This window comes from Saimiri boliviensis, chromosome 4 (genome assembly GCF_048565385.1).
Source record: "Saimiri boliviensis isolate mSaiBol1 chromosome 4, mSaiBol1.pri, whole genome shotgun sequence".
NCBI lineage: Eukaryota > Metazoa > Chordata > Mammalia > Primates > Cebidae > Saimiri > Saimiri boliviensis.
In genome coordinates this window covers 47,067,756-47,093,432 of record NC_133452.1, presented here as the reverse complement: position 1 = coordinate 47,093,432, position 25,677 = coordinate 47,067,756, and the positions used below count along the sequence as shown (strand labels likewise).

Below are 25,677 nucleotides of genomic sequence, written 5' to 3'. Positions count from 1 at the left end.
ACAAACCTGATGAAAAAAATCAAAGATCCAAATAAATGGAGAGATAGTTTACATTCATGGATAAAGGAAGACTCAATATTGTCAAGATGTCAGTTCTTCTCAACCTGAGCTATAGATTCAATATAATCCCAACCCAAACCCCAGCAATATGTTGTGGACATTTGATAAACTGATTTTAAAGTTTTTATGTAGAGGCAAACAACCTAGAATAGCAAACACAATATTGAAGGAGAAAACCAACACTGAAGGAGAAATGATACTACTCATCCTCCAGATTTAATATAAAGCTTTAATAATCAAGATAGTGTGGTACTGGCAAAACAATAGACAAATAATGAAACAGAACAGAGTTCAGAAACAGTCATATTTAGTCAACTGATGTCTAGCAAAAGGACAAGGTAATATGATGGGGTAAAAATACTCCTTTTCAACAAACGATGCTGGAAAAACTGGACATCCACATGTAATAAAATGAATCTAGACACAGACTTTACACGCTTCAACAAAAATTAACTCAAATGGGTCACAGAACTAAATGTAAAATTAAACAACTCCTAGAAGACACAGAAGAAAATTTAGATTGTCTTGTATTTTACAGTGGCATTTTAGATACAACACTAAAGGCACAATCCATGATCCACAAAGATCTCTCGCTCCCCTCCCATCCCTGACCCCAAACCACCATTAATCTGTTCTCCATTTCTATAATTGTATCATTACACGAATGCTATAGAAATGGAATTATATCATATGTGATCTTTGGGGATTGGATTTTTTTTTAAACCAGCATTCAAGTTGTTGCACGTACTAGTATTTCATTCCTTTTTAACGTAATATTCTATAATATAGGTTTACCACAGTGTGCTTATTCATTCATCCATTGAAGGACATCTGGGTTGTTTCCAGTTTTGTCTGTTACGAATAGAGGTGCTATGAACATTTATATACAGGCTTTTATGTGAACATAAGATTTTATCTGGGATAAATGCTCAAGACTATGGGCATTGTGCTGCTTATAATGTTGGAGAAAGACCATTTCACAAGAATTATGGAATAAAATATTCTAAAACTTAGTAACTAACATGAGTTGGAGTATTTTATCAGTAAAATTAGGTATAAACCTTGGAGTATTTTATCAGTAAAAGTAGGTATGAACCTAAAAAACATTGTGTTTTTTAGTAAGGGAAGTCTTTATACTAAAATATCAGCGAAAGAAGACAGCATCAAAATTGGCAACTAGAAAAAACAGCTGGAAGATAGTAGATGTATAATAGCCACTCAATGTATTAATATTCTTCAAAGTAAACTGGTCCATGTACTGAAGATTCTTAGGGAAAGAATGCCACTTTACCTTTGAGATCCTACTTCTGGGGTCACTTACAGACAACCAAAGGGTAATAACTACCTTCTAAACAATTATCAGGACAGAAAACAGGCAGTTACTTTCTAGTGCCAGGTTCTTCTCTATATAGGAAGAAAGGAGCTCTAAATATTATGGCCACCTAAAGTTAAGTTGCTCAATAATCAGTACACTACATACTTTCTCTGAATTCATTTATTTAGAGGTAAAACACAGCCATTCAAAATTGTGGAATACAATACACGCAGAATAAGGTTGGGGAATTAAGCTATATTGTTATATTCCATTCACATTAATAAATACTTTTAAAGAAGAAAATGTAGATTTTAAAAGCTTCATTAGACACTAGTGACACATACAAATAACTAAACTGTCAAACTGCTTGATTTTCAGGTCAAAAGGTTACAATAATCTATATATTTCAATTACATAGCAGTAAATACAAAAGCATTTTAAACATCTTTTGAACTGTGTAGTATACTATAAGCAGAAGTTTATTCTAAATCATTCCATCATTCTTCTGACCTGTCTATGGGTCATGCTGGACACCAGCAATCCACATCACATAAATTACTCACCAGTAATGAGGTGTAAAATCAATTAAGCATGTATTCAGAATACTATTATTGACAGACTTGAAATTTCCCAGCTTTGCCACTCATTAGCTATTTGAGCTATTTAAGCCTGGACTTCAGTGTCTTCAGTTTTTAAAATGAGAGAACTGGACTAGATTTTGTGTAAGTACCTACTAAAGCTTGGTATTTTGCAGTTACTTCCTACTCTGTCAAAAATTTTACCACCTTTGATTTTCAATACTTTTTTTTTTTGAGACAGGGTCTCACTCTGTTGCCCAGGCTGGAGTGCAGTGGTGTGACAGGCTCACTGCAACCTCTGGCCTCCTAGGCTCAAGCAATACCCCACACCTCAGCCTCCTCAGTAGCTGGGACCACAGGCACATGCTACCAACCCCAGCTTGTTTTCTGGTATTTTTTGTAAAAACGGGGTTTCGCCATGTTGCCCAGGCTGGTGTTGAATTCCTAGGGTCAAGTAATCCACCTACCTCAGTCTCCCAAAGTGTTGGGATTACATGGGTGAGCTACCATGCTGGCCTAGAACTGACTTTCAAACACTTCCTTATAACCCATGATTATCCTTAAAACCTTGTCTAAATCTTCAGAGTCCCAAACATCTCCACTTAACCCATACTTTTGCATGAGTTTAAAACAACCTAAACAGTTCACTTCGTTGGCAAAGGCCATCTCTACCCAAAGAAGATTATTTACTCGTTACTCAATTTAGTACCCACACCTCCATCCATAACCTACGGTATTGTCTACTGAACACTCCCTACCTGTATATGTTCCATAGCAAGGGGAAAACCTGACAAGATTTTTTAGACAACTGGCATTTAAGTGACTTGTTTATATAATTTTAAAATAAGCCATGTTCTTTGCAGTCTCCTGCCAGGCGACACATCAAATATTTCAAAAGGCAGCCAAACATTTGCTTCAATGCTTCCTAAAACAGCTTAAGATCTAACATAATTTTAAAATAGTCAAGCAATTTTGTTTTTACTCTTCATTTCACTGGTACAGAGCAGAGAATAAGCTCAATACTATCCACTTTTACTAACTCATCACCATACCCATAACACTTGCCCTCTGCAATTCATTCTACTTCACATATCAACGTACTTGGCAAGAAAATAACAAATAAAATGACAAGCAGTAAAATCTAATTCATGCCAGAACACTGGAGAAGTTATATGGGAAGCACAAACATAAACAACTTTACAAAAGTTGGGAATACTGTTTCAAATAAGCAATCATCAGTGAGACTTTCATGCTAGAATCCCACTCAGTCAAAATCACGATTTGTAAGAACGAGTGGTGCCACGAGTGTCCAAACATACAGCACGATGCCGATCCAGCTGGAGGAGATTTTCACCCAGACAGCTGTCCACTGACTTTTCATCTCACGAGAAGGTTCATACCTAAAATTTCAGGGAGAATTATTAAAAAGAGGCAAGGGGGCTGAATTATCAGCCATCAAGTGAAGAAATTTCATTAATTCAGAAATGTTCTTTGTATACAGTTATTTGAGATATACTGTTGTTGCATCTACTCTGTTCCCTTTCTTTCCATACTGCCGATGTGAAGGCAAAAACCTGTAATTTCCTTTAGTGGAGTAAAGTACATAGGTCTCTGAAACAGTTATTTTGCATTATCTCAGAGGCACTTTATACATCTCTGCCATGTTATTAGAGAAACAGAATGTGACCTCTGGATAAATAAGATGTCACTATTACATAAGACTGTTCAAAGTGTATATGGAACTCCTCACCTCATTTCCCCCTCACCCCTGCCTTCTCAGAATTAAAAGATTGGTATGACTCAGAGACATTACCTTAGAAAAAGAAAGAAGAGAGTGGGAAGGAACTATTATCTCAAGGTCAGCTGGTTTTGCAGTTAATAAAATATACCAAAATCCTTCTGGTATAAAGCTTTAACATCTACTATTATCTGACAGCCAAGGATCTGAATTAAGAACCAGCTGGATTCTTATAGCTTAATACATTACAGTGTAGGAATTAAATGTATATATTTAATTTTCAGTAATAAAAATCAGTAAAGGCTGCACTCAGAGAAATACAACGAAGAATAAACTTTTTCCTCCATGTTTTGCTGATACTGAAAGTCTGCTTACAAATTGTTTATGAGTATTATGCATTAAAATGTTATTAAAAACAGAACTTCCCAAACCACATAGTTCAATTTGAATCTCTGACCAAATCTTTCAGTAATCATTTGGACAAAAACAAACTTTCAAAAATGAAATACTATAAATTGCTATCTTCCTCTTAATAGAAAAAGACTTATGGATTAAGTTTGAAGTGATAAAAAAAAATCATAAATTGTAGTTTGTAAGAATTCTAAGAATCTATCTGCATTAATGAATTCACACCTAAATTAAAAGATTTTCAGAGCTTTTAATGACAGTTCAAACAAAACAGAAAAAAAAAGGATGTATCCTTTACTTCATTATGTTGGGAACAAATTTACAGAATTAAAAAAATAAATATGTTAGATCCACTATCAACACACATTTTTGTAAAAAAATGTATTCATTTCATGAAAACTTTTATTTTAATCTCTCCAAGATTTGGAACTATTTCAATGATTGTGTTATTAATGCAAGGAAGTAAAGACTGCATTTCTCATGCTGATCTCGCTATTCATTTAGCTGTACATTTTTAAACATATCAGAGGACAAAAAGTACTTCGTATCACATCACGGTTTCACAAGAGAATCATAAAAACGCCATCAAGATTCACACATCCAGAATTTTCATGAAATATAAATACCTGTACCAGTTGGTAAGGGTCATCATGATATAAAGTGAAGCCAGGAAAAGCATGAAGTGAAAGAAGGAGTAACTGTAAGTGACACCATCCCTTTCATTATCTATAGCTCGATGAACATCATCACCATCCTCCAGTGATCCATCACTTCTAGCTCCACCATCTTCTATTAATGTAGATTCATCACTTGTTAGAGTCAGTTTATTAACCTGACTATTGTTTGAAGTACGGATGCTGCAAGAAAGAGTTTAGGAGGAGAGAAGGAAAAGAACATTTTTAAAAGAAATTATTCATAAATAAACAGACTTCTTGTTTAAAAAAAAGTCCATAGTTTTTCCTACCTGGAATAAAATACACACAACAAAAAGAGGATGAGTCCTATAATTCCTTGGGCATGCCACCACTGGACTGATTGCCCTTCCTTTGGAACAGTGCTTGTTGTATTGTAGCCAATTATGCTTAGTAGACTTGGGTTGCAATTTGTTTCTGCAACATAAAGCCAAATTAAAATGTTAGGATATATTGAAAAATGTTTTTGAGAGCAAAAAAAAAGGTTATTTTTAACTCTCTATACTCCTGCAAATTCAAAATAATTTGCTGGAAAAGTCATCACTATAACAAAAATAATTGAAGGCAACTTGTACTTATTAATAATAATACCACTGAAGTTGTTCTGATTTTACAGAAGCACCTGGAAAAGTTAAATCATTTAATTTTCAACAACATGTGACAGCTGAGCAATAAACTACCTCTACATTAATCACAGGAAAGAGGTGAAATATAGGTGAACTTTTTAAGGTTAGCATAATTCTAGTAGATTTAGAAAGAAAATTCAGAGATTCTAAACCATAATACACTGGCTTTTCTCTCATATGGTGAGATTATGATACTGATTTATGAAGCTCATCAATTTGATAAAGCACATTGTTAAAAAAGCAAGATAGCTTACACAAAAACCAGTTATAAAGACTCCAGCAAATGCCTTGTGGGAATTACCAAATGATATAATGTCCTACTGCTTATTTAGTTTTATTCTTTTATAATAAAGAAAGCAGGGTTGGTAAAATATTCATTAAAATGTCCAAAATACATCTTTTTCTCCCACAAAGCCAGATCTGTCAAACTTATCTTAAAGCCTAACTGGATGAAATAAATCAAAGAAAATAATTCTTTTATTTATTTATTTATTTAGAGACAGAGTCTCACTCCGTCACCAGGCACCAGGCTGGAGTGCAGTGGCGGGACCTTGGCTCACTGCAACCTCCGCCTCCTGGGTTCAAGCAATTCTCCTGCCTCAGCCTCTCGAGTAGCAACAAGAGCAAAACTCTATCTCAAAAAAAAAAAAAAAAAAAAAAAAAAAAAAGAGTAGCTATACCAAATAACAGATTTTCAATAAAGACAAAATAGACTTCTACTGGAAGAAGATATCATCTAGGACTTTCATAGATACAGAGAAGCCAGTCAATGCGTAGCTTCAAAGCTTATAAATACAGGCTGACTCTCTTGTTAGGGGTTAATGCAGACAGTGATTTTAAGAGAAAGCCAATGTTCATTTACCATCCCAAAATCCTAGGGCCCTTAAAGAATTAGGCTAAGTCTATTTAGCCTCTCTGTGAAAACAAAAAGCTTAGATGACAGTACATCTGTTCAAAGTATGGGTTATGGAATATTTTAAGCACACGGCTGAGACTTACTGCCAAAAGAAAGATCCTTTCAAAATATTACTACTCACTGACAATGCATCTGGGTCACCCAAAGCTCTGATAGAGATGTATAGGGAGAGTAATATTTACATGTCTGCTAAGGTATTTATTTTGCAGCCCATGGAAAAAGAAGTAATTTCAACATTTAAATCTTATTGTTTTAGAAATCAATGTGGCAAACTTCACTGTCTTAGTTTAAGGATATTGAAACAGCCACCCCAACCTGCAGCAACCAATACCCTGTTCGGTCAGCTGCCATAGAGAGTAATTCCTCTGATGGATCTGGGTGGGCAAAGTAAACTGAAAACCTTCCGGAAAGGATTCACCTTTCTAGATGCTATTAAGCACATTAATGGTTCATAGGAAATGTCAAAATCTCAACATTAGTAGGAGTTTGAAAGAAGTTGATTCTAACCCTGACGGATGACTTTGAGGAGTTCAAGACTTCAGTGGAGGAAATAGCTACCAATATGGTAGAAAAAGCAAGAGAACTAGAATTAGTAGTGGAACCTTAAGATGTGACTGAATTGCTACAATTTTATTATCAAACCTGAATGATGAGGAGTTGCTTCTTATAGATGTGCAAAGTAGTTTCTTGAGATGGAATCTACTCCTGATAAGATGCCATGATATTATTGGAATGACAATAAAGGAGTTAGAATATTACACAAACTTATTAAAGCAGCAGCAACGTTGAAGAGGATTGACTTCAATTTGGAAGAAAATTCTACTCTAGGTAAAATGACATAGAACAGCATCATATGCTACAAAGAAATATTTTGTGAAAGGAAGAGTCAATCAATGTGGCAAACTTCACTGTTGTCTTAGTTTAAGGATATTAAAACAGCCACCCCAACCTGCAGCAACCAATACCCTGTTCGGTCAGCAGCCATCAACATGGAGGCAAGACCCCCTACCGGCAAACAGATTACAACTTGCTAAAGGCTCAGATTACTGTTAGCATTTTTTGAAAATACTTTCAAATTAAGGAATGTACATTGTTTTTCTAGACATAATGCTGTGGTACACTTAACACACTACAGTATGAGATAAGCAAAAGTTTTATATGCACTGGGAAACCAAAAAATTCCTCTGACTTGCTTTACTGTGATGTTTGTTTTATTGTGGTGCTCTGAAAATGAACTCGCAATTTCTCTTAGCTATATGTGTAAACTTATAATGTTGTTATTGATGAAAGAAACTAAGTGAAAAAATAGTAATACATCAAAGATGAACTTTTCATACTTTATTCCTCTAGAAGCCTAATTTTTATGTAGCTTAATCTCACAAAAAGATAATTTCTAGAAAAACAACACCTGCAGAACCTTTAGAAACATATAATACAAACAACAAAACACACCTGGTTCATTGGTCATAGCCGACCATGTCAAATACATTGTGTAGACTGTAATTACTGAAGACTGTAACAAACCAGATCTTGGTTGTGATTCCTACAAAAAATAAAATAAAATCAATATATACATATACATATATTAAAGCAACACAGGTAAATATTCTGATATCATTCTAGATTTTTTAAAACTTAAAAAGGTATAAGCTTCATAAAATCTAATGCTATGAAGGGCATACTTGGATTTTGGGCAGTATAGACATCACAGAAGCACCAACGCAGAGGAGCATGTTGACACTGATGAATGCCTTGTTTTCTGAACAACTGGCTGGATGAGTGTAGTAGACAAAGAACAGGACGATAGCAACTAAAGACAGCAGATAATTCAGAGCTGTAGCTGATAACAAGGCTGTGAAAGAAATATAATTGGATAATTAGCTTTTTATCAGAAATAATAGGAATTAAAAGTGGGACCTGTTTTATAAACAATCTCATTTTGTCAAAAAATATATTTTAAGCAACTAACATTGTCAGCATTATACAGGCTATAAAAGCAGGAAAGAAAATTAATTCTGCCATTTATTGTTGAAGAATTCTAGTTTTTACACATAGCTCACTATTATATATTTGCAAGGACAGCAAGTTAATAAAACTAATATGATTTAATACTAATATCTATATTAGAGTTTACAAACTATGTTTACATGTTAGCCATTATTTTCAAAATAAAGAAAAATAACTATAAGTCTATAAGAGGAATATTACCTAGGGTTTTTAAAGAACCATTATCACTCAGTTGTAAACAAGGGTATTAAGAAAATTATTTTCATTGTTAATGTTAAGCCCTCAAAACAATGATGCTTTTCCTCATCAACTAAAATCTTAAAAGATACATATTATGCAAGGGTAAGTCACTGTTATTTAATAAGTCAACCTATGCTTTTTCTATGTAAATTTCAACATACACAAGTTGTTTAGCCTTTATGCTAATATGTGCTTAATATACAAGCATTTATATAGATTTGCCTTGCTGACAGGGGATCCATCCAACAAATATTTATTGAATGCCTATGTTCCAGGCCCTGGGGATACAGTAGGGAACAAAAGAGACAGAAACCCTTGCATTAGACTTTTGGATTTTGAGAACAAGGTATTCTACCTAAGTGAAATTTCCAAAATGACTAAAGCTCATTTCTTTGAGCACCAGTTTTTTTTAAGGTGAACCACTGAGATCAAACACCACAAATTAGTTATGTGAGAGGAATATTAGGCCAACAGACACACTGGATTTGGCTTGTACTCCAATTTAAATTTTTTTTTAGCTGAAATGCAGGTCATTTAGCATGAAAATCCACATTTATGACTTCTTTTGAAAAAAAAATTAGAAAAATCAAGCAATACTGAGTTGACAGTCTAAAGCAACTAACAAATGGAGCTGAGCAGTAGCAATGCACTTTAGATGGAGGCATTCATACTCTCCAATTCATTGTAGTCCCTACTATTTGCACAAAGCTTATGCACTTAAACTTAGTCTTCCCGTCCTTCATTTTTGTTTGGCCCTGTAAGTATTTTAACTGTGATCTCTGTTTCAAAGTATAACCCTATAGGATTCAACCTCGTCATTATAATCAATTACATTACTATAGGAATTCCTTTGTTATTGATGCACATAAAAGCATCCTTTATACTTGCATAAAATGTGTCCCTGAGTTGCTTTACTTGCTGCTGTTTATGAAATGTATCACCGTTTATCTATTACTAACAGTCCTCTTCCCTTTAATATTTGACTTTTAACCCACTGCAGATTAGAAAATTAGGCTATGAAGTGCACATGCTTTCAGTAATATGCTCTGGAACATTTATTTTAGCTATTCAGGTTCTTTTGGATACTTTCCTGGTTCTTTGGGTTATGTTCCCTCTTAATCTGCTAAAAGAGCTGCTCACCAAGTTGCTGATACAATGTGATATATTGACACTCACAAAGTTTACATTAAAAACCACTTCGCAGGAAATCAGACCATAAAAATCCTAAGTGATTTTCCTAGTCTCATATCTATTCTCGACTTCAAAGTGCAACTATACTGAAGATGTTCTGCGATGAAAACCTACCTGCATACCAACATCTCGAGTTTCCTTCTTCCATTTTTTCAACCCATGATTCATTCCATGAATGTGCGAAATCAATAAGTAAGACTAGCTGTATGAGGATGAAACAAAAGGCACCTGCCATGCCTACATAAAACCACACTGAAAAGGGAAAAAAAGCATACATAAGTGATTGGTTAGTTTGATTTTTACTGTTTCCTTTTACAATCACAGTACACAAAAAGGAAAATAAAATTTTATATGAACATCTTGATTTTGCCAACTGTGGAAACACACACACATACACATACACACAAACCCCTACCCACAGACCCACCCACCCCAAAAGACAAATAACTATAGTTTCAGGTAATTATTTATTCTAGTTCCAGGTAATTATTTCAGATTCCTTTATAAAATATCTACAACAGGCCAGGCATGGTGGCTCACACCTGTAATCCCTGTACTTTGGGAGGCTGAGGCAGATCACGAGGTCAAGAGATGGAGACTATCCTGGCAAATATGGTGAAACCCATCTCTACTAAAAATAGAAAAATTAGCTGGGTGTGGGGACGCACACCTGTAATCCCAGCTCTTTGGGAAGCTGAGGCCAGAGAATCACTTGAACCTGGGAGGCAGAGGTTGCAGTAAGCCAGGATCATGCCACTGCACTCCAGTCTGGGCAACAGAGCAAAACTCTGTCTCAAAAAAAAAATAAAAAAATAAAACAAAATAAATAAATATCAACATCAACTTAAAAAAGACTTCTTACCAGTTGTAAAAGTTCCTTCTGGAATGAAGAATGCCCCAATAATAATTGCAATTGCTGCAGCGAATTTAAAGAACCAAAATCTAAACAAAAAGAAATATAATTTTTTACTAATAAACATTCATCAAATATTCTCATATATAAAATCATTTAACTGCATCTTAACAAATAGCTACACATCATGTGAATGTTCTACTTCTTTACAAGGATATTATGATGATCTGGAATGTAGCCATATTTGTAACTACAAAATGAGGTCATCATCCTATTTAGATAACTTAGTTCTGAGAGAGAGTGAAATTAACCACACTATGAATCCAAGCTTATATAATGTTTCCAACTGGAAAGAACAAAGCAAAGAAAAGTATGATAACAAAGGCAAGTCAAAATGTGAATGGAATGGATTGGTTAAAGCCCAGATAGTGCTAGAGGATGCATCATAGCAAATGGCTGGAAAAAAATGGGAAATGATCAGACACTTCAGGGACTACTGGACACTGGCTCTGAGCTGACGTTGATTCCAGGGGACCCAGAACATCACTGTGGTCCTCCAGTTAAAGTAGGGGCTCATGGACGTCACTGGGTCACTCCACCAGGAAAAAAACAATGACCAGCTGACGTGCTTGCTGAAGGCAAAGAAAATACAGAATGGGTAGCAGAAGAAGGCAGTCATCAATACCAGCTACGAACATGTGATCAGCTGCAGAAACAAGGACTGTAATTGTCATATTTCCTCCTTTTGTCAAAAACATGTTCATACATGTATGTAGTATACACTTGTACTCAGAAATTATCTTCATTTCCTTTCTCCTTTATCATAAACCATAAGATTTATTGACTTCACATCAGCATCTAAATACTGTTAACTTTATGTAATAGTATTTGGGTTGGGGACTGGTGTGGCTACCCAGGCTTTTATACTGAAGTTTATTTGAAAACTTACCCATTGTGCACTGCAGCTCTAGGATCACTGCTGCTCTTCACTTTGATCATTAGTAAAGAGAGAAGAAGATAGAACATAGCCAAGCCAAAGCACAAACGATATACAGCTTTATAGCCAACCAAAATATTACAAGGGACAACACCTTTCTCATTCTCACAAAATCCAGGAATCTAGAAAAACAAAAGAGTTTAGAATCCATAATTTTTTCATTAAGTAAAACTAAAAATTCTATGTAACTGAATAGCTTAAGTAAAGGTTTAGAAAACTGGAATTTGCTTTATAATTTATGATGAATATGTATTCAAGATGAGTCTGACACATATTAACTGGATATAGTGGAGAAAAAAAGAGTTAAATCCCCATGTGATCAAATAATAAACTACAATACCAACTCTATTCTGGATGTGCATTTTGAGTTATAGATTTATTCTACATTTTTAAAACTTGCATTCTACTTGAATAGTATGATATACTTGTTTTAGTTGTGCAAATGCTATTTCTGAGACATCTGTTCAGAACTATTAATACATCTATTATTCATATATACAAAAATAAATAATTTCCTCCTACTCCTTCCAGTCCCAGCACTCTAAAAAAACTGCTTTTTCAGGACAGGGGTCATGTACTGGTTTTCAAATACAAAGGCTACTGCTTAATCACATTCCTTAATCCCACTTTTATACAGACACTATTCTGTCATTCTTAAAATTTTCTTCCTATAACCTGTATATTTTCTTTTTTCTTTTCTAGTATCCCTTCCTCCCAGTGTTCTAGGATCAGAACCAGGTTTTCCTTTCTCCACCAACTCCCTAAATTAACAGATTTTGGCAAAGTTCTAGGTCTGCTCACTCTGAATGATCTTCAGCATATGCTGCCATGGTTTCAACATTCTATTTTTATCCTCAAGGCAGTCTCTAGCTCTGGTTTCTCTTTTAAATTCATTCATGTTTTCCACTTAGTGCTCTATATTGTTATGAACTTCATGTTTGTGTCTACCCAAAATTAAATGCTGAAACCCTAACTTTCAATGGGAGGATAGTGGGAGATGAGGCCTTTAGGTAGTAATTAAATCATGAAGCTAGAGTGCTCAGGATGGGATTAATGCCTTTATAAGAACAGACAGAAGAAAACTGCTGCTGCTTTCTCTCAACAATGTGAGAAGATGGCCATGTGTAAATCGGCAGTAAGACTCTGACCAGAACTGACCATACTAGCACCCTGATCTCAGACTTTCGGCTTCCAAAACTGAGAAATTTTTGTCTTAAGCCACCCAGTCTATGATATTCTTGTTATAGCTGCCTGAACTAAGACATACATATGTATACATGTGCATGATGCAATATCTCCAAGTCAACATGTTAAAAACTAAATTTATTTTATGTTCCCCATTTTGTTCTACAACCTGGTACACTTAAAATTTTTCTTTCTGGGTTAATGACAATACTTTCCTCCCAGTTTTCTAGGGTCAGAACCTGGTTGATTTATGATTCCATCACTGCCAATATTTCAGTACCAGGCTTAGTTAATTCTACATCCAGAAAATCTTACTTCAGGTCCTCTATTCTCTTCTTTATTATACCACTGCAATAGCCACCACATTTAACTGCTACTTTTATACTTTATTAATTGTCAAATTAATCTTCCTAAAGTACAGATACTTTGCTTGAAAAGCTCTTTTATACCCATTATGCTTTCTATTTTTCAATCCCTGTACATGCTAGTTCTAATCATTCTTAGAACATTCTTTATTCTTTTTTCCATGAGACACTGAGATTCTGACACCTGCTTAGAATTATACTTCTTTCTGTGTATTACCACAATATATTTTCTGTACCACCATCATAGAACTTAACAAGTTAACTTACATTATCTTTGTCTTTACTAAAAGATTATGAACTACTACAACCAAGATTACATATTATCTTATTCTATATTATTCTGTTTACAATATCCCCAAATCAGTTTTATACATATACATATATACACTATAGCTTCAGTTAATAAATAAGAAACAAGTCTAACCTTATTCAGTTGTTCCTCCATTCCTGGTATCAACATTACACAAGCTACACATACTCCAACAAGCAAGAAAAGTGCATAGATCAATCTAGTTACAGTGGAGTTGTTTCCACTAGGACAGCATCGGCATAGCAAACACGGGGCACTTCCACACAAACACGGTATCTGGGAAAAAGAATATTATTAAAACTCAGTGTATCTTAAAATGATACAATGAAAACTGATGTTCTATCTGTTCAAAAAAGAAAAAGACTAAAAGTAATTACACCAAGAGACATAAAGTATTTGGTTTATATAAATTATCTACATACCACAGAATTTAGCAACTTCTAAGAAGGCGTAAAGACAAGCAAGCCCTTGGACTCTATGCCAAGTAAAACAAATAAATCAACTAAAACAAAAAGAAGGGAAAATCATCAGGAGTAACCAAAGTTCAGAGAAGAAAAAGAAATGGAATATTCACAGCACAGCTTTTACTAAGCCCACCTCCAGCCCCTGCCCTTTAGCCCCCAGATACTATACTGATGAATACACAAAATTCTGAGGATTCTCAAATACATCCAGGGAGGGGAAAAAAAGTTAACTGACAGCCCTATCTTTTCCTTCTTTTGACCTGGTGACAGCAATAACAACGAAAACTACAACCAGAGTCAGGCAAAAAGGATAATAATACAATGGGGGCTAGCTAACTTTCTCCAGTGACCACCACGCTAAACTAGCATTATGCCCCTGAGGGAATGGAATATCTTCCTGTCCAGGAGAGAGGAGCACTGGTACAGAGTATTTAACAATATCTCAGAAAGCTATAGAGTAAGTATTTCATAATACCATAACCTGGGCTAAGATGTCAGACTTTTAAAAGTCAGATGGACCAGGATATGCAGCCCTAGGATTATAGCTCTAGGGGAAAAGAGAGTAGATACCACAGTGAGGGAATGTTGTAGAAGCTAGACCACTATAGCAACCAAAACATAGTAAGAACAAAGTTGCTTTATATTAAACTTCCACAAGACAGAAATAAATGTCATGGTAACTATGTAAACATACTTTAGCAAAAATTAAACATAAACATCTCCTTTCCAAAAAAAAAAAAGGAATGAAGAAAATATAAGGCATATGAATAATTCAGTCTGAAATAAATATAATCCAGTAAGAAAAGGAAATTCCCTAACAGTATTTCACTTGAGCTATAGAAAAGTTAACAAAAAGATTTAAAAAAAATAAAAAAGGAGAACTCAAAAATGAAATAAGAACAGGACACAATGGAAAGTGGAAATTAAAGGGCTAAAGAAATGAGAAGGGAAAAAACCAGAATTAACTAATAACTATCAAGAAACAAAACAAACAGGTAAAAACAAAATTACTGATGAAAAAAGGCTTGGGATAATTACTTTACACTCAGGTCAAGATGTAGAAACTGTAACCAGACTTATCCTCCTGCATTAAATAATGGAAAAAATAAGTTTTTCAGACAAATGAACAACAGGGCAAGGTAAGGCAGTAATTTCTGTGAAGAGACAATGGGAACCCTATGACTGGCTCTTGTTTCTGCCTGGGGAGAATGTCCACTGCAGGGCGGGTCTGGAAATTTAACCACTCAGAAGTGAAAAACTTTGTAATCCATGACGCATTGGGTAGAGGCATCAGAAGGCCATTAAGACCCTAGAAAAATCAGCCAGCAAATGAAAGGTTGCACTAGTTGCACTTAATGAAACCTCAAGGCAAACAACAAAAAGATCACATTGTCTCTAAGTAAAATCACCCAAGTAGAAGAAAAAAAGCCCACGAATACTTTCTTGAAAATAAAGGTATATCCAACACTGATCAAGGAAAAATTAACACTGGGTAGCTAACAAAAAATTAGCAGGCATGCAAAAAACCAGAAAAATACAACCTATAATGAAGATCAATCAGGCGCTACCAACCTAGAAACGATACAGATAACTGAGTTCATTTATAAATAGGGCATTGTAGTATTATTGTGAATATATTTCACATGCTCAAGGAGGCAGAGGAAAACTCGATCATGTTATGGACAGACATAGAAGATAATTTAAAATTAAGACCCATAACATACTTCTCCAGATGACAAAATAAGCCCTAAAAATAGACAAGACAGAAGAAAAGATTAATAATGAATCTGAAGACGTAAGAATGGAAATGATCCAAAATGTGAAAGACAGATAAAAGTAAGAAAAGGATCAGAACATTGTGAGACAACTTTTAAGTAGCCCAATATAAGTGAAATTAGAATCCCTGAAATGGACTTCAATTGGTGAGAAATGAATTGGAGAGAAGAGACACAAGAATGCTTTTGAGGAAGTAATTGCCAAAATTTTTCCAAATTTATGAAAACTATAAACTCACAGATCCAGGAAACTCAGCAAAGCCCTAGCAAAATAAACATGATGAAAACCACACCAAATCACATCATAATCAAATTACTTTTAAAATGTAATAATCAGAAAAATAAAATGTACATTATATACTGAGGAACAAAGAAATAAATCACACTTCTAGTAGGAAACAGTTCAAGTCTAAAATTGGTACTGAAAGAAAAAAATATATAAACAGAATTCTGTACTCAGTGAAAACATCTTCCAAAAATTAAGACAAAATAAAGTCATTTTCAGGAATAGAAAAGACAAAACAATCGAAACAAACAGATTTAAACTACCAGAAATGTTGAAGGAAAACCTCCAAGAGAAAATTATACCAGACAGAAATCTGGATCTGCATACAAAGGAATAAAGAACAACAGAAATAGTAAATAGATATATTCTTCTTGTCTAAAAAAATGGGCCAGAATGACTGAAACTAAATCCAAAGACATCATAAGAAAACAATAGACCAATATCCCTCATAAACAAATTCTTAGTGTTATTTTAGCAGGTCAAAAACAGCAATATGAAAGTACATAAGGATAATACATAGCACTTTGGGAGGTTAAGGCAGGTAGATCACCTGAGGTCAGGTGTTTGAGACCAGCCTGGCCAACATAGGGAAACCCTGTCTCTACTAAAAATACAAAAAATTAGCCGACCATGGTGGTGGGTGCCTGCAATCCCAGCTACTCAGGAGGCTGAGGCAGGAAAATTGCTTGAACCTGGGAGGCAGAGGTTGCAGTGAGCCAAGACTGTGCCACTGCACTCCAGCCTGGGTGACAGAGCAGATTCTGTCTCAAGAAAAAAAAAAGGGGGACAATATATTGTGACCAGGTAGGGTTTAGCCTGAAAAAGCAAGGCTGGTTCCACTTTTAGAAATCAACCAATGAACTCCACCATATAAACAGACTAAAGACAAAGCACTGTTGTCACCTTAACAGATGTAGAAAAACCGTTTGACAAAATTCAATACCTATTTATGATATAAACTGTCAGCAAACAAGGAATAGAAGATAACATCCTTAACTTGATAAATGGCAGTTATCAATATCTACAGCTCTTATCCATAATTAATGATGAGTCTGAATGCTTTCCCCGTAAGATTTCAAACAAGGAAAAATACCTCTCTCACCATTTGAATTCAACTTCAAACTAGAGGTCCCAGCCAATAGAATGTGACAAGAAAAAAAAAAAAAAAACATAAAAATTGGACTGGAAGACACAAAACTGCCCTCTTCACATATACCACAACTGTCTACATAGAAAATCCCAAAGAGGGCCATGCACGATGGCTCACATCTGTAATCTCAGCAATTTGGGAAGCTGAGGCAGGAGGACCATTTGAGCCTAGGAGTTGAAAGATACAGTGAGATATCATAGTGCCACTGCACGCCAGCCTGAATGACAACAAAACAAAACAAAAAAATAATAAAAATCCCCACAAAGAACCTACAAAAATGCAACTAGAACTAACTCATCAGTTTAATAAGGTCACATGATGAAGGTCAATATATACAAATCAATCATGTTTCTGTGTATTAATACAACGGAAAACAGAAAGAAAGAAAATAGTTATAAATCTAACAAAACATACAAGATTCTCAAACTATACAAAACATTGGTGAAAGAAATGAAAGACCTCAATGAATGGCAAAGTATACAGAGCTCACGGATTGGAAGACAAGTATTTTCAAGATACCAGTTCTTTTCTAACTTATGTATAGATCCAACCCAATTCCAATTACAATCCCAGCATCAGATTTACAGAAATAAACTAGCTGCTTCAAAAATTTATATAAAAAGGCAAAAACACTAAAATAGCTCAAACAAGTCTGCAAGAAGAGCAAAATCGGAAGACACACTGACTGATTTTAAGACTAGCATAAAGTGACAGTAATTAAAACAGAGTGATATAGGGAAAAGGGTGGACACACTATGGAGAACACAACAAAGTTCAGAAATAGACTCATGCAAATATGATCAAAGGATTTTTGACAAAGATGCCAAAGCAATTCAATATGGAAAGGATAATCATTTTAATAAATGGTGCTGAAAAAACTGGATATTCATACTTTTTTAAAAAAGTTAACCTTAAGCCACAATCAAACTACATATAAAAATTAACTAAGATTTTCTAGATACCACATAAAAAGACATGACTCACAAAGAAAAAAAGTGAACTGGGCCTCATCAAAATTAGGAACTTTTGCTCTTTTTTTTTTTTTTTTTTTTTTTTTTTTTTTGAGATGGAGTTTCGCTCTTGTTACCCAGGCTGGAGTGCAGTGGCGCGATCTCGGCTCACCGCAATCTCCGCCTCCTGGGTTCAGGCAATTCTCCTGCCTCAGCCTCCTGAGTAGCTGGGATTACAGGCATGAGCCACCATGCCCAACTGATTTTTTGTATTTTTAGTAGAGACAAGGTTTCACCATGTTGATCACAATGGTCTCGATCTCTTGACCTCGTGATCCACCCGCCTCGGCCTCCCAAAGTGCTGGGATTACAGGCATGAGCCACCGCGCCCAGCCACTTTTGCTCTTTTAAACACACTGCTCAGAGAATGAAAATGCAAGCCATAAACTTGAAAATATTTGCAAGTCAGGTATGTGATAAATCATTTGAATCCAGAATATAAAAGGAATTCTCAAAACTCATAAGAAAACAAATAACTCAATTAAAAAATGGGCAAAATATTTAAACAGATACTTTAATCAAAGACATATAGATAGCAAATAAGCCAAGAAAAAGTGCTCAGTATGATTAACCATTAGGGAAATGTACATTAAAATCAGAGATAGTATTATATGCACATTAGAATAGCTAAAATGAAATAAACTGATGATAACCAACTACTGACAAGAATGCAGAGCAATTACGACTCTCTTTAGTGGTGGGAATGAAAAATGGTACAACCATTTGGAAACCAGTTTGACTGTTTATTATTTTTAAATCAAACATGTACTTACTGTATGAATAAGCAAAACCACATTCAGATATTTATTCAAGTGAAATAAAAACTTAAAATTATACGCACACAAAAAATCTTTATGGGAATGCTTATAGTTACTTTATTTGTAATCATCAAAACCTGGAAATGTTCCTCAAATGGTGAATGGATAAATTGTGGTAAATCCAAACAATAACAATACTCAACAATAAGAACATATAAATGAAAAATGAAACTCAAATGAATTAGGCTAAGTAAAAGAAGCCAGACTCAAAAGGCTATTTATTGTATGATTTCATTAATGTGACACTCTAGAAAGGCAAAATCCTGAAGACACAAAACAGAGGCTGCCAAAGACAGAACAGTGCAATTTGTTAGGATGACGACTATTCCAAAATGGTTACATGCCTAGATGCATTTGTCAAAAGTCATGGAACAGTATACTACAAAAAGTAAATTCTATTGTATGTAAATTATACCTTAACTTTAAAAAGTCCTTAAAATAGAGAATCCTCTAAATAAATGAATTAAAGGATAGTCACAGATAAAATATAAGAAAAATTCCTTAGATGGGAAAATATGAATCAGAAAAGCACAATTCTTTTTGAGAAGGGAAAAAAAATGATAGAAGATTTAAACTCAGACTTATCTGGTTATTTAATTTCTAAGATAAAGAAAAACTCTTCAGCTACTCAGGCAGAAGAAACAAATCTGTGCAGAGGTGTTCTGGGAGGGTGTAGACAACAGTCTGATGTAAGACAGAACACAATGGAGAAATAACTACCAAGTTCTGAAGGAAATTGTATACTATGTTATACCAGTCTAAAATGTCTCTCAAGAATTTAGCAGGCATTTTCAAATATGAAAGAACATAGAGATTCCAGCACCCCTAGTATCCCTTTTTTTTTTTTTTTTTTTGAGACGGAGTTTCGCTCTTGTTACCCAGGCTGGAGTGCAATGGCGCGATCTCGGCTCACCGCAACCTCCGCCTCCTGGGTTCAGGCAATTCTCCTGCCTCAGCCTCCTGAGTAGCTGGGATTACAGGCATGCACCACCATGCCCAGCTAATTTTTTTTTTGTATTTTTAGTAGAGACAGGGTTTCACCATGTTGACCAGGATGGTCTCGATCTCTTGACCTCGTGATCCACCCGCCTCAGCCTCCCAAAGTGCTGGGATTACAGGCTTGAGCCACCGCGCCCGGCTCCTTTTTTGAAAAATCTACTAATGACAAAAATGTGGTCCATCAGAAGATGACATTAAAATAAAAAATCAGAGCAAAGCAATGGTAAGCCAAGGACTGGTAGAGAGCTTTGCATTCACTTAAGTTTAGAGCATTATTGGTTCTCAAACTATAACAACTGCTAGAGAAGGGCTTATTAAAACATAGAATGTCCCCAGTCAATGTTTCTAGGGTGTAACATAATGGCAACATGAAAATAATAGTACAAAGTGCTTCTGGTTAAGGATGGCTGACTGAATACATTAATTTACCTATACTTCCTTTAGAAATCCCAACAAAATAAAAAATAAAGGTTTTGGTTTTATTTTTTTCTTTAAAAAAGAAGGAATAAAATGTAAAAGTCAAAAAGAACTAGAAGAACAAATGTGGAAAGTACAAAGTAGTAACAGCCTTAACAGAGAAAGATGAATTCTAAGTTATCAAAGGAAAAAGTTAACGAGCAACACAATTCATTCAGCAGAATCCCCAAATAGTTCAGGAACTGGTGGCACCAGGTGCCTCTGTAAGCAACGCTAAAGGTGGAGTAGAAATAGAAGATTGGTTCAGCGTCTTTCCAAAGAGCAGTTAAGACTCCCAGATTTCATTCCATTTCTTACACTAGCCAACTGAAAAGGATAAAATAAAATATAAGGCTTGATAGGTGAACACCAAGTAGAGTTGACAAAAGGGGTTCCATACTGAAACATAAAATTAAATCAAACTTAATGTACTGAACGTGAAGAACCTCATCATTCTTTCCTCACTTGTCTTCCAGAATGCAGGTATTTTCTCCAGGTAGGAGATCAGAAGTGTACCCTGCATCTATCAATAGCCCTAGATAAATATCTGCATTAGGCTTGTACAATTAAATGGTTCAGCCAGATCACTTCACTACAGTCATAGCTGACAAGTCCTATACTAGCTTCTTTAGTGTCCCACTCTTAAATATGAACAAACAGCTACTGACCACTGAAAACCGAGAAAAACACTAAGATCAATGAAAACTTAAGTGGGAAGAGTGGATAGGAGAAACTTGCAAAAAAAAGAAATTATGTGCAGACATAAAAGTATCTGGTATTGCTAATATACTTACAGAGTACATTATATAAATTATATAGTATAGGGTACATCATAAAGATAAAAATACAGATTTTTTTAAACAGGAGAAAGAGTACCTCAATGAAACAAACACAAGATGCCATAAAAATGGAACAGAGACCAGGAGGGGTGTCTCACACCTGTAATGCTAACACTTTGGGAGGCCGAGGTTGGCAGATCACTTGAGGTCAGGAGTTCACGACTGGCTTGGTCAAAATGGTGAAACAGTCTCTATGAAAAATATAAAAATTAGCCAGGGATGGTGGTGCACACCTGTAGTACCAGCTACTCAGAAGGCTGAGGCACAAGAATTGTTTGAACTTGGGAGGCAGAAGTTTCAGTGAGCTGAGATCATGCCACTACACTCCATCCTGGGCAACAAACCGAGACTACGTCTTGAAATAAAACGAAACAGAGAAAAAAAAAAAAAAAAAAAAAAAACCTCTTGGTAATTAAAAATGTATAGCAGAGGTTTTTACTGTTGTTGGTTTTTTGAGACAGAGTCTAACTCTGTCACCCAGGGTAGAATGCAGCCTTTACTGGAGTGCAGTGGCATGATTACAGCTCACAGCAACCTCAACCTCCCTGAGCTTAGGTGATCCTCCCACCTCAGCCTCCACAGTAGCTGGGATCACAGATGTGCTGGGTGTAGCTGGAACCACCACAGATACATGCTTGGCTAATTTTTTTCTGTATTTTTTGTAGAGACACGGTTTTGCCATGTTGTCAAGGCTGGTCTCCAACTCCTGGGCTCAAGTGATCTGCCTACCTTGGCCTCCCAAAGTGCTAAGATTATTGGCGTGAGCACCCTGCCCCTATAACAGAGGTTTAAAAATTCAACAGAAGTCCAATCAATCAATTAAAAAATTTAAAAAAGTAAAATTCAATGGAAGCCCTGAAAACAATCAAGGAAATATCTCAGAAAGTAGTACAAAAAGCCAGTGAGATGGAAGGCAGGAAGGAAGAAACCTGGAGTTTCAGTCCAGGAACCACACTATTTGAGTAACAGAAAGACAATGCAGAAAATACAGGCGACAAAATTAAAGAACTCAAGAAATGTAATTAACTGGTGGAAAAGGGAAGGAGGGAGAGGTCACATAGAAAGTTTCTAAAATGACTTCAGAATACCCAGTAGCAACACTGCAAGTCTACAAAGGAGCATGCAAATTCTGAGGGGAAATGACTTCCAATCTAGAATTCTATGACCAAAGTATACCTTCTATGTGCTTCTGTTAAGGAGCACTATACCAAAACATGGTCATCAACCACAAAATAAAACAAGAAATGCAAAAAAGGTTTCAACAGAAGAGAGAGAAAATGTACATCCTCATTTGAGGATAAAGTGAGATCCAGTGACTACCAGTATAGACTAGAGCAGGTCAGAAGATTGTGGTAGGGATAACTTCCAAGGTTAGATCAATCATTACGTGTATCTGAACTTACTGAGAGATGCACGCAGCTAGAGAAAAGTCTTGACCTTGTCATCTACCTGCCTCGGCCTCCCAAAGTGCTGGGATTACAGGCATGAGCTACCGTGTCAGGCCTAATTTTTGTTTTTCTTTTGTTCAATTCAACAAAAATTAAATTCAATGCTTTACTTAAAAATATGTTTAAAATGCTGCCATGCCTAAGACTATACCTTTGTCTATTCATCCACCCATTTGCATATACGCACTGTGAGAGAAGATTTTGGGGAGACATTTTTACTTAATTTTTACTCTGCATTGCTTGACCATTCATAGCAACTATAAATCATTTCTATAAAACAAGTCATTGTATTAACAAAAATTTGGAAGAGGTTGGCACAAAATAGTCACCCAGTAATCACTAGTTCTTTCTTAATGACTTAACGATATTAAATATCTTGATAGGTATTGGTCTATCTACTCACTAATACCAATGTTGAGACTGGGATGGGGAAAGCATGTAAGCAGGTATTATTGGCTCGTAATGCTGTAGTATAGGATTAGTTGGTATGATGTTTATAATGTTTAAAGTAATTACCAATAAAAAAGAGAGCCAAACATGCATGAATAAAAAATTATACTGCCACGAACCAAGGATTATGATCAATCTAATTCTAGGCCTCTTAAGCAGCAAACAAAAAGTGAACAATTTAACACTCTAATTTCTGCTCAGTGGTATTACAGTAAGCCTTGAGCCCAGGAGTTCCAGGCTGCAGTTCACTATGACTAGCCACTGCACTCCAGCCCAGGCAACATACTTGAAACCCTGTCTCTAAAATACTGCCTCACGGCTGCTACCTTTCTAATGTATTTCGCTATTAACACAGCAACTAAAAGGTAATGTCAATTTTATCACAGACATTCTTCTAATCAAAAAAGGCAATCTATGTTGTAAAATGGAAAATATGTATCTCACCTTTTAAATATTATGTACAAAAAACTACAGCATGCCCACTTCATAACTGGATGAGATACGACATTATAAATTACATTGTATAACATCATTCAATTTTAAAAAACTGATAAAAACAATCTTACATAATCACTTATGTTTTCAAGTGTTTATTACACTATGCCTCCTTTGTACAAATGTCAATAATTAAACTCTCTAATATCTTATTGAAATAAAATATACCAGGTTTCCATGCAAGAAGCAATAACACGTTTATCAAGGAAACAGCCTGGATGGAGTAACAACCTCTACATTATTATCTGATTAAAATTCAACATTTTTAGTTCAAGATGTATCTAACCTTTTTGAAAAGAGGTATGTAAAATATGTTGGTTAAAGTATATATAACGGAATCATTTGGGAAGTCAGAAAAGCAATTGTTAGAAACAGAATTAACAAATTCCAGACTAAAGAAAAGTGATTTGAATCCAAAAACCTCTCCTAAAATTACAAATATCTTTGTTAACTGCACTGCCAATGTTTTCCCTACTCTTTTGGAGGGGGCAGAGGTTACCTTAAGTAAACTGAAATTTGTGCCACATGGACCAAAAAGTCTTGCCACTATACTGAAAATGGTTTTACTCTAACAACACTTTAATGAAAATGCAACGTGCAGCTAAGCATGAAATTTCAGATGACACACGCATGCCTTTTGCCTAATGACAATTTTGTCTTTAGGCACAAAACATGCGTGTGTCAATTGAAAATTTCAATTTCAAGTTGAAATTTTAAACGGACGCTTCAAATAGTCATAGCTCTGCTACGACTATTTGTTTCAAAAACAGTATTAATACATTAACATTACTGCCAGGCGGTCCCAAATGACGACATTTTTTAAAATGTCGCAGGTTTTAAATCATAACCTGCGCCAAAGAACAAAGAGGGCGACATGACTCCCAGAACGACAGTGCGACAGTCTAAGGTCGCCAGGAAAGATGAAAGGCATGACAACAGAGTGGGTACCCCACAGAAGGAAAGAGCCAAAGACGTTTGTAGAGACGGACTAGGCAGATACAAACAAAACAACCAAAAGGGACCTGAAAGAATGGGAGACTGGGCGCACAAGCAGGGTGGGGGCGGGGCACTACTCCTGTTCTCTTCCTGCACTTGGGTCATCTTCCCATCGCCACTACACCTTACGGCCCGTAATCAGTTCTTCGCAAGACCTAAAGCCCTGAAGCTGAATCAGAGTGACGAGAGGAGAAGGTAAGAAAACGGGGACAGAGGAGTCATCCCTGCTGGGTGGGGCACCAGGCTCCAGCCTGGCTCACCCAGCCCCGGCTTGGGTCGCCTTCTCTTTAGTCTCTCACGTTAGTACCCCAGAGGCCGCAAAAAGCACCTTACCCAGCTCGCCATGGAGCACAGCCCCAGGACGCTCCCCATCTCCACAACGTCACAAGAGCAGCGGGTGCAGACAAGATGGAGTCAGTCTCCCTCGCCTCTCCGAGATTATTTACTATCTGAGACACACTTCCGGCGAAGAGCCCAACCCGCCCCTCAGCTTTGCGTCACTTCCTTCCAGGCATGGGTTGGTTAAGGCAAGGAGCGCGCTGCGCTCAGGTTGCGCATGCGCGTTCTTAGTGCGTGGCTGTCATTTTTCCAAGAGAATTTTCCAAAGACTGCTGGCTGGAGGCTTATGGCTAATGTGGAGACCGTAGTTTGCCAAATTAAGAAAACGGTGTGAGCAAAACCCGCCTTTAATTACCATTCACTTGAATTTGGGCACCAGTAGAGCATAGACCTGAGGTGGGGGTTGACGTTTCGCCCAACTCTAACTGAGGAACCTCTCTGCTGTTTAGGGGATTGCTTCCTCCTTCTCAGTGTCTGTCCGTCCTAATTTTTTTATTTCCCATTTTTCCCACGTTTACATCCTGTTTTTCACTTACGTTCGCAACGTATTCTTGTAGCCCGCTGCCCGAACAAGTTTTATTGGGATATTTATATTAATCCGCGTGCTTCAGTTTCTCTTTATCATTTTTGTTTGCTGTTGACTTATATTTTAATTTCTTGTCCTATTAAGA

The 25,677-nt window shown here is 35.9% G+C and overlaps 1 protein-coding gene across 1 annotated transcript; it reads right to left on the bottom strand.

Moving 5' to 3' along the window:
• Positions 1 to 271: 271 nt before the first annotated feature.
• On the bottom strand, positions 272 to 25,124 carry SERINC1 (serine incorporator 1). The gene is made up of 10 exons (XM_003932370.4): positions 25,001 to 25,124; positions 13,596 to 13,757; positions 11,574 to 11,743; positions 10,634 to 10,713; positions 9,886 to 10,023; positions 8,016 to 8,185; positions 7,786 to 7,876; positions 5,064 to 5,208; positions 4,726 to 4,956; positions 272 to 3,353 (listed from the first exon to the last, which is right to left on the bottom strand). Exons 1-10 carry the CDS (start codon positions 25,037 to 25,039, stop codon positions 3,218 to 3,220), a joined length of 1,362 nt encoding a protein of 453 aa, XP_003932419.1. The 5' UTR covers positions 25,040 to 25,124; the 3' UTR covers positions 272 to 3,217.
• Between the last annotated feature and the right edge of the window lie 553 nt (positions 25,125 to 25,677).

Bases quoted from the DNA above. Each gene is read 5' to 3' on its own strand.
- SERINC1 (XM_003932370.4), bottom strand. From the start codon at position 25,039: ATGGGGAGCGTCCTGGGGCTGTGCTCCATGGCGAGCTGG. The intron at 5,209-7,785 runs GTGTGTTTTGTT...TTTATGTTGCAG, and splicing joins GGCTATGACCAATGAACCAG to AAACAAATTGCAACCCAAGT. The intron at 3,354-4,725 runs GTATTTATATTT...CTGAAATTTTAG, and splicing joins ACCCTTACCAACTGGTACAG to GTATGAACCTTCTCGTGAGA.